The sequence below is a fragment of the Triticum aestivum genome, chromosome 7A (assembly GCF_018294505.1).
Source record: "Triticum aestivum cultivar Chinese Spring chromosome 7A, IWGSC CS RefSeq v2.1, whole genome shotgun sequence".
NCBI classification, from domain to species: Eukaryota; Viridiplantae; Streptophyta; class Magnoliopsida; order Poales; family Poaceae; genus Triticum; species Triticum aestivum.
Genome location: NC_057812.1, coordinates 684,872,394 through 684,892,525, shown reverse-complemented (window position 1 = coordinate 684,892,525; position 20,132 = coordinate 684,872,394). Strand labels below are relative to the sequence as shown.

Sequence of the window (20,132 nt, the reverse complement as noted above, 5' to 3'; positions counted from 1 at the left end):
CTTTGCTAGTGGGCCCTATGGCGAAGACAATACATGTGATCAGGATGATTAACTTCATGTATGAGAGATTGGGCCAGGCCCGCTCTTGCTTAAAGCATCCATGCCTCAGCTATGCCCCATGAGGAAGGGAGCTCCTATTTGATGCATTCTGCGTCAAATTGGGGTCGCGACTCATGTAGCAAGCCCCGAATGGGCAGGCCCATTAGTGTGCTCGCGCATTCGCACCGCTTGTACTGTGGCACAACAGAAAAAAATATCAAGTGCCCTGAACAGGAGTCGAATCGCAGACCACCGGGTTACAAAGCCCTGTCGACAAACCTATGCATTAGACGATAATACATTGGTAAAAGCAGCGCTAATTTTTAAGTACTAACCACAACGCCAGATATGAATACCTTTTCAAAAAAAATGAACACTTTTCTTGCAAAGTGTAAATAAATAATTAAAAGGCAAGTATTTTTTGAAAGTCTGAACATTTTGTGCTAGATGTGAACAAATTCCGAAATTTTAAACTTTTCTGAAATGCGATTTGTCAAAAATGTTAACATCTTTTGGAGTTCTGATTTTTTTTTAAAAGTGTGAACTTAACAACACGAACAAATATTGAAATTTCAAACTTCTTCCCAAAATGGCGAACAATTTTTGTAGAAAGTGACCATTTTTTGAAACTGTGAATTTCTTGAAAATTCTGAACTTTCTGTTCAAATAATGAAAAGTCTAAAAAATTCTGAACAAATTTGGAAACCTCGGACCATTTTTTGAAATACTCGAACATTTTTCAAGTTTGTGAAAAACATTTGAAAACAGGAACAGTACTTAAAATTCGAAAAAAAATCAAAAAACAATCGTTTTTTCAATTCTTGATTAATTTTCCCATTTGTGAACTAAATTGGAAGAAACAGGAATGGTTTTTTTACGCTGACCAAAATTTTAAGACATGAAGAAATTTTGAAAATCCTGAACATTTTTTGAAGTTGTGATTTTTTTTGGAAAAGGAGGAACATTTTTTAAACTTCTGAACAATATTTGAAAACATGAGCATTTTTTGAAAATTTGATAATTTTCTGAAACACAGAACTTTTTTCTCAATTTATGAACAAATTTGCTAAAAATAAAATAATTTTGAAAAGGAAAAAAACTTGGAAAATGAAAAGAAACAAAAACCGAAAAAAAGAAAAAAACTGAGTGAAATGCGCCACTAGTCCACGAACTCAAACTGATTGCACACTTTAGGCCATCAGTTCAGAAAGTGATCAGATTTAGTCCACAAACTCGTTTATTTGATCAAACAAGGCCAAAACCGTCTAAAGAGGAGAAGAGAAGAAAAACCGACCACGTGGCCACCACGTCCGTGTTCCTTAGACCGTTCTGTGACCAACTATTTTTACAGGGCCCTTTTTGCAAGCTGATCGGTTTTTTAGCAACCTATCTTAACTAATGGTGTATAAAGAAAATAATAAATAAAAACCACCTTGCATGTGATTTGAAATGCGCCACTAGTCCACGAACTCAAACTGATTGCACACTTTAGGCCATCAGTTCAGAAAGTGATCAGATTTAGTCCACAAACTCGTTTATTTGATCAAACAAGGCCAAAACCGTCTAAAGAGAAGAGAAGAAAAACCGACCACGTGGCCACCACGTCCGTGTTCCTTAGACCGTTCTGTGACCAACTATTTTTACAGGGCCCTTTTTGCAAGCTGATCGGTTTTTTAGCAACCTATCTTAACTAATGGTGTATAAAGAAAATAATAAATAAAAACCACCTTGCATGTGATTTGAACCTACAACCTGTAGGATTTGGCAACTAGCTGATTACCATTGGAACACAACCTAACTTTGTAATAAGTTGCATCGGATTATATATGTTACAATAAGTATGTTGACATTAAACTTTCCATGCACCATGGCGTTATATTGTTTTTAAGAAAACTGTTCTTTCCAAATCAGTAATGTCAAAGGCAGGAAACAAGCTAACGGGTAGTACTTAATAGGATTGTAAATATAAGGAAATCTACCGACCAACACTAGAAGGAAATCATGTGATTGCATGGGATCCACCCGCAGAAAAAGAAACAAAAAGGTGATTGCATGAAATCTCCTGGTTCTACATGAATATATAATGAGTCGGCTGTCAAAAATTAAAGAAGTCTGATTGTGTCCCAATGGTTAGCTGCTGCTTGCTAACTCTGATTGGTTGTAGGTTCGAGTCCCCAGCAATGCAGGTTTTTTTTACTCTATACGCCATTTAACTAAGATAAGTTAAAAAACCCGACAAGTTTGCAAATACGCCCCTCTAAAAATAGTTAGTCCAACAGTCTAAGAGCCGCTGATGTGGCAGCCAAGTGGCTGGTTTTTCTCCTCTCTAATCAGTTTTGGCCTTATTTGATCAAATAAACGAGTTTGTGGACTAAATTTGATCACTTTCTAAGTTGATGGCCTAAAGTGTGCGATCAGTTTGAGTTCGTGGACTAGCAGCGCATTTCACTCAAAAAAACTTGATAAAGAAAAAGGAAGAAGGAAAGAAATAAGAAAAAACCGGAAAAAAACCCTGAAAACCAGGTTCAGGAACTTGCTAGTAGGTTCCCAAAACCAGAATTCTGTAACACGTTAATGCTACTGAAAATGGGCGGGCCCATATCGTTCGCTCGAACTCCCCGAAATCACTAGTTGAGGAGTCGTTGCAAAGATCACTCCAATTTCCCAGGTTACGATAAGTGACGTACATGCAGCGCGCCATTTGTCGCAGCCCGGGAGTTTTCCATTTCTTCATAGATTCATTTATTCAAAATATTTTATCTCGCAAACCGTGCATGCAAATGTCAAACCGCTTTCACCGTTGGATTCCTAGCGTCGAGATTTTCAAAATTAAATCCCATATTAATAGGTTTTGACGAACTTTTTTCACGAAAAAAACGGACGAAAAAACCGAATCGGTAGCATGGGTTTTTTCCCTCTTCGAAAGAGGCACGCCCTTGCCTCTCAGGAAATCATAATCATGCCTCTCACGGAAGAAAAAAAACACGTTTTTTGTTCCCGAGGAAGCACGGTCGTGACTCCCGCGAAAGCACACTCATGCCTCTCGCGGAAGCAAAAGCATGACTCTCGCGAAAGGAAAAAATGCGTTTTTTTCCCGTTTCTGAGAGACACGGCCGTGACTCTCGCGAAAGCACAACCGTGTCTCTCGCGGAAGCAAAACCGTGACTCTCGCGAAAGGGAAAAAAAAGAAAACGCGTTTTTTTCGTTTTCCAGAGGCACGGACGTGACTCTCGCGAAAGCACCACCGTGCCTCTCACGGAAGCAAAACCGTGACTCTCGCGAAAAAAAAAACAGAAAACGCGTTTTTTTCCGTTTCCCAGAGGTATGGCCGTGACTATCGCGAAAGCAAAACCATGTCTCTCGCGGAAGGAAAACCGTGATTCTCGCGGAAAAAACGCGTTTTTTCGCGCTAATTTTTTTTTGAATTTTTTTTGTCGAGAAGCTAAGGAAGACCGGTGAAAAACCAAAACGTCGAAAAACCACGAAAAAAACCCGTTTAAATAGCCGAAAACGCATGCTGAAAAATAAAAAATAAAATCCAGAGGAACGCCCAGAACACGACACGTGGCGAATGGCTGAAAGCGCCAACTGACGCTGATCGTTGCAAAACTCCCAAAGAAGCACTCGTTAACTAGTGGCTTCCTGAACTCTCCCATGTGCGTTTCAGCGACAGTTTGTTGCGGCGCGCGTCATATATGATATTCTCTCCTATTCAGCGCCGTCAGCGCCGCGGAACCCAACCGGCGCTCGCTCGTGCAGCTGCCTGGCTAACCACTAGAGCATCACGTTACAAGTGACGCTTATACTTCAAGAATATTTATAGCCCGCTCATACGTGATTTTCCTAAAAAAATGAACAATTTTAGAAATTTCACATATTTCAAAAAAACTTCGTGAAGATGCAAAAAACACGCTGCCTTATTAAAAAAATCACAAATTATAAAACAGTTCACGTATTCAGAAAAATTCATGAATTTTAAAAAGTTCATAAAGTTGAAAAAGTTCACTAATTTGAGAAAAAGTTCATGAAATTTGAAAATAATCACGAACGGAAAAAAGTTATCGGATTTTTGAAAAAATATGAAATTAGAAAAATCTTCAATTTAAAAAAAACACAAATATGAAAAAATTGCATCGATCTTGCAATAAGAAAGTTCATCGATTTTGGAAAAAAAATCATCAATTTTGAAATAAAATCACCGATTTCTGGGAAAAAGCTGATCAAATTAGAAAAACTGAACCGGATTTGGACAGAAGTTCATCAATTTGGAAAACAAAATTCAATGAATTTGAAAAAAGTTAATCAAATTTGAAAAAGGCGCATCAAAAATTTGAAAAAAAGTTCGACGAATTTGGAAATTCCTGTGCAGTTTCAAACAACAGAAACAGAAAAAGATAGAAATATAAATACAAAAAATGGTCCAGAAAAAACTCGACTGGAGGAAGTATAAAAAGGGAAAGAAAATAGATTTTCACAAGTGGTGGTTGGTCTGGTCTGGTCTCTCTATTTCACCCACTCGTCCCTTGTTCGGTTGCATCCCTCAAAGACCACCACTATGGCTCCTTAATACACGGTGCCGATGAAAGTGGCGCAGTTCCTTCCTCGACAATGAAGAAGCTGAGAATTTCCTCCTCACGGGTGGTAAGAACCTCAAAACCCTAGGATAGGATGATGTGGTTATATCATGCCATGTTGATGACTGTTGAAGGGGGATTCAAGATTAGCTTACTGAAATCACAAACCTTGAGCCCTTTTCTTTTGCTCACACAAATGAAAGTTAGGTTGGGTGTAGAAAGAGAGAAATGATAACATGAGATGGTTACCCATGCATGCGAACGTGATACACATTTTTTTACCACTCATAAACCAACCAAGATCATTATCGAGGTAAAGGCAACAAGATCATACCCTCGACGATCCATCAACGCAACGAAGATGTTGACGATGTTAATGAAGTCATCTGATTCTCGCAGTATGGTTGTACCTCCCAGCCTCGAGGGCTTCTCCTCGCCAAGTTCTGCCCGATCCGGCATTGAATATTATAATGCCTCCAAGGTATCCACACATTCCAAAGTAGAACACCTCAGTAACTCATGGACCAACACAACGAAGTTGAGGGGAATATAGAGTGACATGGCGCTGCCGAGAGGTGTTAAGGTCTTGGTGGCCCCCCTGGAGCGCCCCTTGCCCCTCTATATACTAGATAACATGTTACGTTATTAATGTAGAGACCAACTACAACCCTGATGATAAGTGAACTACTTGGGACATGTTATTTTCTGGACTATCCGCAAGTGATCATGTTCGTACTTGGCCTGATGACGATCATATTTTACGAATGATCTGCAAAGGGGCAAAACACAGATGAAAGCATAATTCATATTTAAAAGACACATTTGAGGTTTTGAAGTCGTGTCAAACATGATATGGAAAACTACATACACTATATTGACTCAACTGACGTGATATCTGTATGTGGGCGGTCATATACAAGCGATTTGATAAATTACTTCGGCAGATTGGAACACAAAGAGAAATCCAACAGCGCGAGACATTCCTGAACTAGCGGCAGTGCTCGCGGATTCTGACGGTCAACTGCAAGCAGCCAAACAACCTTTCGGGATCGTGGAAAAATACATTGCTGTCTGAAGCAGCGTAGTTGCTGTGTTGGTTAGCACCGATAGTTGCTGCATCTTGGAACATGTGTTTGACGGCTTGAAGTGAGCTGTAGCTTGAACATGTGAAGTTACAGTGCATAGGGTACAGATGACTTGTACAAGAGCAGCTATATTGCACTGGAGAAGTACTGAAAACCGGGCCGCGTCCTGAGCTACTCCTTGAACTAAAACCACGACGAGTAATTTAGAACGAAGGAAGTATATTGCAGTGTAAAATTGCTAAAAATCGTGTCTGTCTAGCCCTGTATTACGGCCGCTTGCGGAGGTAAAAACCTTGCCTTAACAGTTCCAAACCATGTCGTGCTCAGTCTGAAAAAATAGATTTTTTCAAAACTGTGATATATTATATAGCATTTTCGAGAACTATAGCACGTAATGCAAAAAAACCAAAACTAGTAGTCCGTCGGCCAGGTGTTGGCCGAAGTGGCACTTTTCGGTCGCAGCTTGGCCGAAATGGGCTTTTCGGCCCGCGGTTGACCAAAGATACGCCTAGCTGGGCCGAAAACCGGGTGTCGGTGGAAGTAGGGCCGAAAATAGTAGCTTCGGCCTGGGGCCGACCGAAGTGGGCCTTTTCGGCCAGGCAGCGGCCGAAGTACCTTTTCAGCCACGCATCGACCGAAAAGTGCCGGATAAGGCACCGCGCGGCATCTCCTTCCTCTCGCCTCTGTTCTTCTTTCTCTCTCTCGTTTCTTCTCTGTACCTCACCACCCCTAGCTGATCTCCTCCGTTTTCCACCCATTTTCACATCTAAGCCACTGAATCGGTAGATCGTATCAATCTCAAACGGCCTACGGTGTTTTTTTTGCTATGGGATAGTTTCCTGTGCGTTTGGGGAGGAGTAGCCATGGTGGGGAGGAGGAGATGCGGTTGGGCAGCAGGTGTTGATGAGGAGGAGCAGGAGTTGTGGGGGAGCATGCAGCAACTGTGGAGGAGGAGGTGCGGCTTGGGGGTGACTGGAGTTGAACCTCCGGTCGTCGAGGGGGCGGCGGTGGTGCTGTCGTTGTTCGGTGGTGCAAGCACCTCCGCTAAGGTATAATCATCTCCTCACAAATTTTCTCTTAGTTGCATAGTTTAGTTAGCGTAGATAAATTATATTGCGAATTGTAGTGTTAATTTGTATGTGGTGGCATTTTAGCGGAGTAATAGTTGTGTTAGTGTAGCGGAATAATAATGATTGTGTTAGTTTAGCGGATAATAAAAATTGTGTTAGTGTTAATTTGTATGTGGTGGCATTTTAGCGGATTTTAGTTAGTGTAGCGGATAATATTAGTGTTCGTTGTGATTAATGAGAAGATGGCAATGTCTGACAGGTGAAAATGTCCGAATCAGTAAATCTGAATGTTTACTACGGCGCTGGTAATGTTCGATATAATGAGTTGGGGGTTGATCTTAGCGAGTTTAAAAATGGCGTCATGGCACTAGCAGACCCGGACAGACTGGACACTAGACAATTGAAGTACTGGTTGACAACTAGTTTCGGGCTGGATCCTGAAGTATGTTCCGTCAGTATTCATGCATTGTGGACCAAATCTTGTAAAAATGTCAAGTGGGAGTTGATGCAGGTAGATAGGAGCCAGCATTGGTTGTCCTTGTTAAGACGGTGCCGAGACCGAAGAATCCACCCATATGCACTTGTGCAACCTGTGCCGAAGGAGGAGAATACCGTACAACTCCACAGGGGGTATGAACCCGGCCAAGGCAGTGAAGTGGCTAACGAGATTGTTTTATCCGGGTCACAGCCACAAGATGTGGATGCTAGCCAACCCGAGAAAGAGTCAGACTACGTGCCACACAATGTTTGTGGTCCTGATACTGGGCAGAGTAGCCAGTCGATAATATTAGCTGGTTCTGGTATTGCTGATGGGGATGAGGAAGGGGATGAAATGCAGAGGGTGATGGAGGAAGAGGACGAGGATGGATTGATGGAGGAACTGGATTCTGAAAATTCTGAGGATGAAGTGGAGGTACCGATTCCTTCTGCATGGGAGCATGACATATCCACCGGCCTTACGGTCAACGATGGCCATGAGACTCCATGGCAGTATAATCTGAACCAAGTACAGATAGGGGCTATGTTTGATACAAAGAAAAAATTGAAGTATGCGGTGATAAAGTGGGCTATGTCTATGCAGAGGGTTTTCCGGACACACATATCAAGTCCAACAAACTATACCGTGAAATGTGTTGTAACAGGTTGTTCTGGGAAGGTGCACGGGCACGTGCCGAAGTATGACATCCACTGGGTTGTCACCATTGTCGTCCCACATAATTGTGTGAGGAAGAACCTGCTGGTGAAGCATCCGAACCTGACTTCAAGTCTCATTGCGCAACTCATGTATACTGAGATAGTAGAGAAGAAAGATATGGAAGCAAAACACATCCAGACAGCAGTGAAGGTCAGATGGAATTATGTCATTCCTTATGGGAAGGCTTGGAGGGCTAAGCAGAAGGCTATGGAGGAAAGGTTTGGGACGTTCTTCGACTCATATGATAATGTTGTCCGTCTCCTGGGCATACTAAAGGAGAGGAATCCCGGCACTTATGTGAACGTACAACACATGAGGTTGATGAGTATACCAGATTTCAAGGTGTTGAAATGAGTGTTCTTTTCTTTTGCTATGTGCATCGAAGCTTTCCGACATTGTCCTCCTGTTATGTTTGTGGATGGTACATTCCTGACCGGTCAGTATAGAGGGCAAATCCTGACTGCTATTGGTGTGGACGGGAACAATCAAATCATCCCACTTTCCATGGCATTTGTGGAGGGTGAGAACTTTCTCAGCTGGGTATGGTTCTTCCGCCAAGTGAAAATTGCTATCGTGGAGGACCGACCAAACGTGTGTGTCATTCATGACAGACATGCTGGTATATTGAAGGCCGTGAAGACACTTCGTAATCCAACAGATGACGAACCAACACCTTGGAGGGACTTGCAGAGCCGGTGGTGCATGCGCCATCTTGGGGCTAATTTTTTCTCACAGTTCAAGAACAAGCGGTTGATGAACTTGTTCAAAAAATTATGCAAGCAGAGCCAGCAGCGCAAATACGAATTTATTTGGTCAAAACTAGATGAGTTTACTAAGAAGCAGGTCCGTGCGAGGAAGAAAATGGAAGAAGATCAGGTTAAATTAGCAGCACTCATCGCGGAGCTAGAGGAGCCAGTAGGTCTTTGTGACTTGCCAGCAATTGACCCTCCTAATACTAAGAGAAAGAAGGGAAGGGCAATAAAGAATTTTTCTGAGTGGATAGAGAAAGAGCCTCCAATGAATTGGTCTTTGCTGCATGACACACATGGAGCTAGGTATGGCCACATGACAACCAATCTTGCAGAGGTGTATAACTTTGTGCTGAGAGGGAATAGAGCATTGCCACTCACAGCTATTGTGGAGGCTGTATTCCATGGCACTTTGAGATATTTCAGAGAAAGGCACGAGTTAGCAAAGAAGCATATTGAAGATAATCAGAACACACCTTATTGTAGCCGTGTCATGGAATACATGGCAAAGAAGATAGAGAAAGCAAAGAAGCACACTGTCAGACTCATAGGGAATCAAGAAAGGAGGTATGAGGTTCAGCTTCCTACCGATGGTTTTGATTCTGGAAATGAGGTTAAGGCACACGAGGTAAAAATTGGAACGGAATTTTATCCAACGTGTGAGTGTACATGCAACAAACCAAAGTTGTTGCACCTACCTTGCTCTCATGTGTTGGCTGCCTGTGGCCAGATTGAGTTGGATGCTATATCCTTCGTGTCCTCATACTATTTAAAAGAGGCAGTGCTCAACACCTGGACAGGCGAGATGACAGGGTTTAGAGTCGTCGACAATTTCAACAAGGTAAACGACGGTGAGAGATTATACATCCCGCATCCAGACCTTCGGCGAACAAGTAGGGGCAGACGAAAGGCCCGTCGCATCCGGAACGATATGGACCAGTCTGAAGCTGGTGGAGCAACCAGACAATGTTTGTTATGCGCGGCTTATGGGCATAGGATGAAATATTGTCCTGACCTGAACAAAGATGGTGCTTACGCATCGACGAGTGCTTCCACATCGACAGCTGCGACAACAGGAGCAAGAGGCGGACGTGGTCGTGGCAGTCGAGGCCGAAGGGGCGGACGAGAAAGAAATAACTCACAAGCTATATAATGTGTCGTAGTGGGTTTTAATATGTAATATGACAGGACTATGTTTTAATATGTAATATGTCAGAACTATGTTTTAATTTGTAATATGTCAGGACTATGTTTTAATTTGTAATATGTCAGGACTATGTTTTAATATGTAATATGTCAGGACTATGTTTTAATTCGTAATATGTCAGGACTATGTTATAATTTGTAATATGTCGTACTATGTTTTATTTGCACCTGAGATTTGTTGTTTGAATTGCAGATATGTCTTCGTATCCGTTGCTTAATGGTAACATCGATAGAAAGCACCGGGGCGCCCTTACGGAAGCGGGCAACAACTTAGACGTGTTGGTCACTCGTACCCCAAAGACTAACTGGCTGATACACAATTCATGGGTTGATAGGTATGTGTGCATATAATGGAGTCCATATAATGACTTACTATGTTGGACATACTTTTCATAACCGCTAACAATCTCTTTATTTTGTAGGTTAAGTTGGGCTGGATTTCTACCCTTGGCATGGCTGGTTGAGGGTACATTGGATGAGTGGATTGATGGTCCGGACTTAGATGAGGCAGGTGAACCATTGCAGTTACACAAGAGGCAAGTGAAACATTTCTCTTACAACAAGTCACTCCTTACCTGCTTAGTAGATAGATGGAGACTAGAGACACATACGTTTCACTTTCCCTGGGGAGAGATGGCGCCTACTTTACAGGATGTGTCTTACTTGTTGGGATTACTCTGGTCGGTGCTGCCATAGGTCCCTTAGAGGCAGAATCTGGGTGGCAAGCAGCGATGCAGACCCGTTTTTTGGCTGCGGTCCCGACTACTAGGGCCATAGACAATGATCCTCATGGACCTCTTTTTGATGGTTGAGCCAGTTTCAGATAACCATCACGGCCACTTAAACAAATGTTGTTTTTTAGTTGTCCGATGTTCATACAATTATTATGTTTCTATGTAGATTGTCTCGTTAGGATATCCCGACGTTCAGTTGTTGGAGGCACAGATTGACCAGTCCCTAGAGGCATATATTCTTTCGCTGTTCGGCAAGACGATGTTTACGGAGAACCACGTGACCACTGTCGATGCACGACTCATCGGTATTGCACGAGAGATAGCTGACGCACGTTGCCCTGCGGATATTCTACAGAGGAGTTTTGGTTCTGCTGTGTTAGCGACTACGTACAGAGGCATGTGCAAAGCTTGCTTGTTGAAGTCTAGAAAATCTAGTCTTGTTGGATGTCCATTATTGTTGCAGCTCTGGTCATACGAGAGATTCCCTATTGGACGACACTATGTCTACGTTGATAAACCTTTTGGTTTGGAGGAGTTAGCTGGGACTTATGTGCCTGCTATCGGCGACTTACCTACTATGGGATCTGTTTGGACATGGCGAGAGGCACTTTTATATTAAGTAACAATTAATTCAATTATTTCTTGCCATTCAATAGTATTACTAATGCTTATTTGTTATCATGCACAGAGAAAGTTTGCGCATACTCAGGTTAGGGGATGCTACCCGTCCTTCATGGCGCAGTTTGATAGTTTGCACGAGGATCAAGTTATTTGGGAGCCATACTCGCCTCAGGCTATATCATCGAGGTACCCTAGTTGGGATTTCTGGATTGTGCACTAGAGATCGGCACTTTTGGATGACCAAGGCCAAGTTGGTGTTCGACGTGACGGTTGAGGAGATGTCTCTTCATAGGGTGATGAGACAGTTCGGTCTATATCAAGAGCCTGAGATTCCAGATATTCCACACTTGCCAGAACACGTGCACAAGTAAGTACTAATACTATTTTAGTTGTCAGCTCTCCATTCATAATATACCTAATCATGTATCGCACATGTCAATCTCAGGGATAGTCGCCTAGGAGGAAACAAGTCCATGGCTTATTGGCTTAAGAGCATTACCCCTTACGTTAACGAATGGACTACCGCTGCGACAAATATCTGGGGTGAGGTTCGGCCCTTTAACTGGAAAATGTTCGGGTTGTATCTGCAGCATTACCGGCATACAACGAGGATCTACTTGGTTCCATCAGCTGCTCCTGATCAGATCGAAGCCCCTCTCACCAGCAATATGTACCCAACTGCCTCTGTTGTGGGAACCAGACACCACGCGGTAAATGCCTTGGTTCTTATATGTTAAGTCTTTTGTTAATCTGGACATATTCGCTTGGTTGTCTATTTGTGGTGTCTATCATACAACGAGGATATAATTGGTTAACTCTTTGTGTACAGGGTGATTTGACAGTACAGGCGCGAGAGGAGGTTTCCGCTTTAATGCGGCGCTTTCAGAGGGGAGAAACTATCCCACCACGAGAGGGCGTCTCATGGTTGAGGCGTCTTGATGACAAGCTACGCGGGATTTACGCAGCTGTTACGTGTAGACGGACTTCGGATGTTGCACTTCCTCCTCCAGCACATCGTCCGCCACGTCCCTCTGTACAACATTCAGAACCACGACCCTCTGTGCACCGTTCAGAACCACGATCCTCTGTGCATCATGCAGAACCTCATCCTTCACAGCAAGGGAGCTCTTCCTGGCATGAGCCGCTTCCTTCACAGCCAGGGAGCTCTTCCTGGCATGAGCCACCTCCTTCACAGCTAGGGAGCGCTTACTGGCATCAGCAGATGAATCTAGGTAACACTATTCACTACATTCTTTTGAACAGTGTAGTAATCGTTCTTGCATTCTCAGCAGTCACTGATGCTTACGGGTGGTGCTTCGTTCATGCATTTGTATCAATTTTACATGTTTTACTTTACCGCAGGCGGCAACCAATCGCAACCGTTCATGCATTCAGAGCAGTCACCGATCCTTAGTGGTGGTGCTTCGTACTTTGAGGGCGACCGCAAGGATGATGACCAAGCTACAAACATTTATGGCTTCTCGCAGACAGTGTTTCACACCCCACCCCACCACCGACGCAGGAGACACAGACCGTGACAGACGAGGTTAACTATGGTCGTGGTTATCGCGAGCCTCGTCCACCGCCTCAGCGCTTATCGCCTTCCGGTCCTCGCCCGAGGAAGACCCAGACTCGTCGTCGTCCCCCGCAGTGATATGCTTATCTATCTATGTATGACTCATTATCTATATTAGTTTTAGACTATTCGCAGTTGTGTGTCAGTATTTATGTATGAGACATGCTTGATGTATGTGTTACTATCGCACTTGCTTCTATCTGATCAGGAGACATATATTGTTTTATGTATGCGAGAGACATATTACTATTAATTCACATTCTTATTCCAGTTACATTTCCAAATAGACTACAACCGATAATTAAGATACAAGTACATCTGAATTAAACGGTGCGACTGAACTTGTGCAATACATCTTACATACTACAAAATGAAATTCAGATAGAACATAATGCCCTACAATAATACAATACAAACTAATAATGCAAATACATATGAATGAAACGGTACAACAGGAATACATCTTACATACTACATGAAGTCATCATCGTCATCCTCCGTTGATGCAGCCCTCTTGCCCTTCGACGATGCGGTCCTCTTGCCCTCCGTCGATGCAGAACTCTTGCCCTTCGAGGATGCAGAACTCTTGCCTTTGGACGATGCAGAACTCTTGCCCTTCGACGTTGTAGAACCCGAAAGCGGCGGCATGAAGATATCATCGTCGTCCTGGCTCTCCTCAGTCCATAAAAATGGATGCTTTTCTGTAGTCCTTCTGAAAGTTTCACTCTTCGGCTCCACCACCTTCTTCCACCTTTCATGCAATCTAAGAAGTTCTTTACGTACCTCCTCATAGGTCCTTTCAGGCCACCCAGACTTACGTAATTCGTGAGCCAACTCATTCATTATGGTGTCACTAACGGTGAGTTCGTCCCATGGAACTATCCTATTGTCCATCCTGAAATCGGTAGCTAGACTCAGCAAAGTGCTGCTCATCTCAGGATGAAAACTACGATCGAATGGATAATGGGACATCTCGACTACACTACACTGGAATACTTATTCACCTCCACCAGAAGGGGGGTTTATAGATACAGAGGAGAAAATGGCGGGAAAGGGTTGGCGGGAAAATAAGGCGCGAAGGGGTTGGCGGGAAACGGGTGGCGGGAACATATGGCGGGAACATATGGCGAGAAGGGGTTGGCGGGAAACGGGTGGTGGGAATATATGGCGGGAAGGGGTTGGCGAGAAACGGGTGGCGAGAAAATACATTTCAGCCTAATGTATGAGCCATGCAACTTCGGCCTACATGAGACCAAAAAGTACTTTTCGGCCTAGGCTTGACTAAAAAGTCTATTTCGGCCTACACTTGACCGAAAAGTGCCTTTTCGGCCAGGACCCCACCACTTCGGCCAAGAGATGGCCGAAAAGTCTACTTCGGCCTAAGTGTGGCCGAAAAGTCCTATTTCGGCCAAGAGATGTCCGAAAAGTCTACTTCAACCTAACTGTGGCCGAAAAGTCCTATTTCGACCAAGAGATGGCTGATGGGCTACTACTTTTGATTTTTATGAAAATCATCATGCTATAGTTTCTAAAAATGCTATAAAATATATCATAGTTTTGAAAAAAAATCCACTTTGTGCTGCAACAACAGCAAAATGATACCGGGAATGTAGCTAAGGCCCGATTGAAACGACCTTTTTCCCTCCTGATTCGTGTGGACAATTGAACTGTTCGTCGTGGATTTCCTGAACATATGAACTATGGCACAGATTGTCACCACAGTAGCTACAGTGGTATGCACTTTTACTAAAGAATCGCTTGTTCCCTCCTGATGATTTACTGAAATCAACAGAGATAATCAGAGGTAAAGATTGAGCATGATAAGAAAGGCATGAAACAGATCAAAGCAACACCGTTACTATTTCCTCCAGATCCTCAAACATTTTCTCCCCACAAATTACAGGATGATGAAGTACCAACAAGTGGATATATAGGAAAGGAATCCAAATCTGCCGAATCACTCATGTCATGATTGCATTCTGAACATCTAACTACATTCTGAGAAGACAGGGCACAGCATAGCCTAATTAGGAGGAGGTGAACCTAGATTTATGTCTGAAGAAATCGACACTCGTCAGTTGACTGAAACAGGGTGCTGAATCATGAGACTGAATAAATCAACACTGTTACTGTCTCTCCAGACCATGAAACAGTGTGTTGTGTGTTCCCACACAAGGTACAAGATGACATGGTACCAACAGCTACCTACAGAGCAACAACAATCCACCAGGACGATAGGGAACAGGCCATCTAAGCGGAGGTGAACTTGGTGACGGCCTTGGTGCCCTCGGGGACGTGTTAATTTAGTCAGCCTCCCCGCCTCGCGGCCACAAGACTCATAGACAGACAGTTGAAAACTGAATTTCATAAACGAAACAGAGAAACGTCTCTGCAAGTTGAGTGTCATTGTATGCAAATATTTACTACAATTCGGAGCAAAATTTGCAATCAGAAACATCTCTCCAAGATAAACTCACACAAACAGGGTCATAGCAAGAACTCTGTCAAATGAAGCAACAGGGACTAGAACTGAAAATGGTACAGAGCCACGAGACAGATCAAAGAAGCACCATCACTATTTCACAAGATAATGAAACAGTTACCATCGATCGACCAAGAAGACAGGAGCAGACTATCTAAGCGGAGGTGAACTTAGTGACGGCCTTGGTTCCCTCGGAGACGGCGTGCTTGGCGAGCTCGCCGGGGAGGACGAGGCGGACAGAGGTCTGGATTTCCCTGGACGTGATGGTGGGCTTCTTGTTGTAGCGGGCGAGCTTGGCCGACTCGCCGGCCAGCTTCTCGAAGATGTCGTTGATGAAGGAGTTCATGATGGACATGGCCTTGGAGGAGATGCCGATGTCCGGGTGCACCTGCTTCAGCACCTTGAAGATGTAGATCTTGTACGTCTCCACGCTCTTCTTGGCCTTCTTCTTCCCCTTCTTCTCGCCGCCCTCCTTGGACGCCGGCGGCCGCTTCTCGGCCTTGGTCTTCTTCGCCGCCGTCGTCTTCTCGGCCTTCTCCGCCACCGGCTTCTTCTCCGCCTTGGGGGCCATGGATGCCGCTGGTTACTGCTGCTTCGCCGGGGAGATGTGCGGTGATGTTTTGGCTGGGAAGGTGGGAGGGCTGGTGAGGAATCGGCGGCGAGGGCGCGGAGGATGTATAGGAGGAGGAAGGTGGGCTCTGATTGGTGGAGCGGTGCGTGCCACGGATCGGTGGGCGTCAAGTGATTGGGTTTGATCTCAGCCGTTCGCCGCTGTGCGCGATGGACGACCCAGATGCGTCTCGGCACGGATCGATGACGTGGTGGAAAGGTGGGCGGGGAGGAGCCTGGTTTCGCCCCACGCGCGCATGTGTTTTTGTCAACTGGGCTTTCTCCATGGCGGGAATTTTGAGTTCAATTGCCGCCATCGACATTTTGCTTTGCTTTAAACAGCTCAGGACTTCGTATATTGCTAAAAAAACGCACGGCTTATTCTCTTTATTTTTTTGCGACCATAGATATACACAGCCTCATGACCTCGACATCCGAAACTTGCTGGTGCGCTGCGCCACCATCGCTCATATGCTTTGTCTTCCGAGCCAGCCATCCACGCGGACAGGAAGTCGTCGTGCTTGGCTAGAAGGGACTCCCAGGAGAATAAGTCGTTGCCGAGATTGGCGCCTGATTCCGCGAAGAATGATGATCCGCCTATGCCATCATCACGAGGGACACCGCCAATGCCATCTCACAAGCCTCCAGGCAAACACCTCTTACACACCGCCTTACGAGTCTCATACCGTTGCACGAGGAAATGATGGTACATCGATGAAGGACAAAATCCCCACAACGAAAATAGTCACTTTCATCGCCACGTCGACCGCTTGAAGGAACAAACAACTTGTGTGATTCGGCGCTAGAACGAAGATCCAAGGAAGCGGCGTTGTACCAAGGTCCTCAGGATATGGATCCCTTCAAAGTCGGTGTTCCTCATGAGCGTTGTGACATCAACAAGCAGTTGGGCGTCCTTGGAAAGGGCGTCGAGAGAATCCTCAGAGCAAAGTCGCCTCAAAGCTCCTGAAACGAAGGTTGCCAAGCTACTGTTGAGGCTGGAGGCGTATGCTAGTTCTTGTGCCATGTCCACATAGACTTGCGGAATGACACGGGGAAGAATGTAGAAGAAGGCGCGCAACTGAAGGTTGACCCCTCCGAAGTCGCTGATGGCCTCGCCATTGTCTACACCCGGATGCAGAAGAAATGGCGGAACAACTCAAAGTGGGGAGCCATCCCGAGGTAGCACACGCAGAATGTAATGAAATTGGCGATATGAAGGATTCTAGTCGGTGTAAAGTGATGAAGCTGACAACATAAGAAAAGTAATAGTCCCACACAAAGTTGTGCACGGGAAACCAAGCCCACGACCAAAAAAGTCTTGGTGGAGCACACGCTCGTCGGCAGTCGGCGCCGTAGCGACCTCTCCCTTCACGGGCATTTGGTATACCAAGTTCGCTAAAAATTACCCCTTCCCCTTCAGCTTACTGACCTCCGCTTCCGAGGTGACTGAAGGGAAGCACTTCCCGGTAGTCTTGATGTCCTTCTTCTTAGGCGGCGGCTCCCTGGTGGTGTCACCCCTCATCCGCTTTCGCTCGGCGTCATGGGTTGCTTGGATAGAGCTCTTCCCGCAGCCTCGGGACGCGTTGGTCTTCCATTGCGTCATCATCTTGGTCTTAGGGGAGGAGTCTCGCGGCGCAAATATACCTACGTAGCAATGATAAGGGTACAATGGAGATCGAAAAGCTCGGCGGATGATACGTCCATTTTGCATCATGTTTTTATATCGATATTTATTGCATTATGGGCTGTTATTACACATTATGTCACAATACTTATGCATATTCTCTCTTATTTTACAAGGTTTACATAAAAAGGGAGAATGCCGGCAGCTGGGATTCTGGGCTGGAAAAGGAGCAAATATTAGAGACCTATTCTGCACAGCTCCAAAAGTCTTGAAACTTCACGGAAGATGTTTTCCAAATATATAAAAAATACTGAGAGCAAGAACTTCACCAGGGGGGCACCCCCTGCCCACGAGGGTGGGGGGCGCGCCCTACCCCCCGGGAGCGCCCCCCTACCTCGTGGGCCCCCTGGTGGCCCTCCGGTGACCATCTTCTGCTATATGAAGTCTTTCGATGGAAAAAAAATTAAAAAGACATCTTATCAGACGAAACTCCGCTGCCACGAGGCGGAACCTTGGCGGAACCAATCTAGGGCTCTGGCGGAGCTGTTCTGCCGGGGAAACTTCCCTCCCAGAGGGGGAAATCATCGCCATCGTCATCACCAACGCTCCTCTCATCAGGAGAGGGCAATCTCCATCAACATCTTCATCAGCACCATCTCCTCTCAAAACCCTAGTTCATCTTTTGTATTCAATTCTTGTCTCCAAGTCCGAGATTGGTGCTAGAAGGTTGCTAGTACTGTTAATTACTCCTTGTAGTTGATATAGTTGGTTTAATTGGTCAAAGATCATATGTTCAGATCCTATATGCATATTAATACCCCTCTGATTATGAACATGTCTATGCTTTGTGAGTAGTTACGTTTGTTCCTGAGGACATGGGAGAAGTTTTGCTATTAGTAGTCATGTGAATTTGGTATTCGTTCGATATTTTGATGAGATGTATGTTGTCTCTCCTCTAGTGGTGTTATGTGAACGTCGACTACATGACACTTCACCATTATTTGGGCATAGAGGAAGGCATTGGAAAGTAATAAGTAGATGATGGGTTACTAGAGTGACAAAAGCTTAAACCCTAGTTTATGCGTTGCTTCATAAGGGGCTGATTTGGATCCATATGTTTCATGATATGGTTAGGTTTACCTTAATACTTTTGTTGTAGTTGCGGATGCTTGCAATAGAGGTTAATCATAAGTGGGATGCTTGTCCAAGTAAGGGCAGTACCCAAGCACCGGTCCACCCACATACCAAATTATCAAAGTACCGAACGTGAATCATATGAGCGTGATGAAAACTAGCTTGACGATATTCCTATGTGTCCTCGGGAGTGCTTTTCTCTATATAAGAGTTTGTCCAGCCTTGTCCTTTGCTACAAAAAGGATTGGGCCATCTTGCTGCACTTTACTTACTTTTATTACTTGTTGCTCGTTACAAACTATCCTATCACAAAACTATCTGTTACCACTTATTTCAGTACTTGCAGAGAATACCTTGTTGGAAACCGCTTATCATTTCCTTCTGCTCCTCGTTGGGTTCGACACTCTTACTCATCGAAAGGACTACGATAGATCCCCTATACTTGTGGGTCATCAAGACTCTTTTCTGGCGCCGTTGCCGAGGAGTGAAGCGCCTTTGGTAGGTGGAATTTGGTAAGGAAAAATTTATATAGTGTGCTGAAATTTACTGTCTCTTGTTACTATGGAAAGTAATCCTCTGAGGGGCTTGTTCGGGGTATCTTCACCCCGACCAGTAGAGCAAAGAATTGCTCCTCAACCTACTGAACCTACTGAAAATGAAAATGAAAATGACCGCTTTGAAATTCCTTTGGGTATGATAGAAAAACTGCTAGCTAATCCTTTTTTAGGAGATGGAACAAAACATCCTGATGAGCATCTAATATATGTGGATGAAGTTTGTGGATTATTTAAGCTTTACAGGTGTGCCCGGATATGTTGTTAAGAAGGTCTTCCCTTTATCTTTGAAGGGAGACGCATCGACATGGTATAGACTATATGATGATATGGGGTCTTGGAATTACAAACGATTGAAATTGGAATTTCATCAGAAGTTTTATCATATGCATCTTGTTCATCGTGATCGCAATTACATATATAATTTTTGGCCTCGCGAAGGAGAAAGCATCGCTCAAGCTTGGGGGAGGCTTAAATCAATGTTATATTCATGCCCCAATCATGAGCTCTCAAGAGAAATGATTATTCAAAATTTGTATGCTTGGCTTTCTGATAACAATCGCACCATGCTTGATATTTCTTGTGCTGGCTCTTTTATGATGAAGACTATTGAATTCAAATGGGATTTATTGGAAAGAATTAAACGCAACTCTGAAGATTGGGACCTCGACAAAGGTAAGGAGTCAGGTATGCCACCTAGTTTTGATTGTGTTAAGTATTTTATGGATACCGATATTTTTCGTAAATTTAGCACTAAATATGGACTTGACTCTGAGATAGTAGCTTCTTTCTATGAATCTTTTGCTACTTATGTTGATCTCCCCAAGGAGAAGTGGTTTAAATATCATCCTCCCATAGAAGTAAAAGTAGCCGCACCTAT

At 44.2% G+C, this 20,132-nt stretch overlaps 1 protein-coding gene across 1 annotated transcript; it reads right to left on the bottom strand.

Annotated features, from left to right (window-relative positions):
- Positions 1 to 15,358: 15,358 nt before the first annotated feature.
- LOC123149325 (histone H2B.3-like) lies at positions 15,359 to 15,990 on the bottom strand. Its single transcript, XM_044568965.1, has one exon. It carries the CDS (start codon positions 15,900 to 15,902, stop codon positions 15,486 to 15,488), a length of 417 nt encoding a protein of 138 aa, XP_044424900.1. The 5' UTR covers positions 15,903 to 15,990; the 3' UTR covers positions 15,359 to 15,485.
- Between the last annotated feature and the right edge of the window lie 4,142 nt (positions 15,991 to 20,132).

Excerpts from the sequence above, each read along its gene's own strand:
- LOC123149325 (XM_044568965.1), bottom strand. The coding sequence starts at position 15,902 with ATGGCCCCCAAGGCGGAGAAGAAGCCGGTGGCGGAGAAGGCCGAGAAG.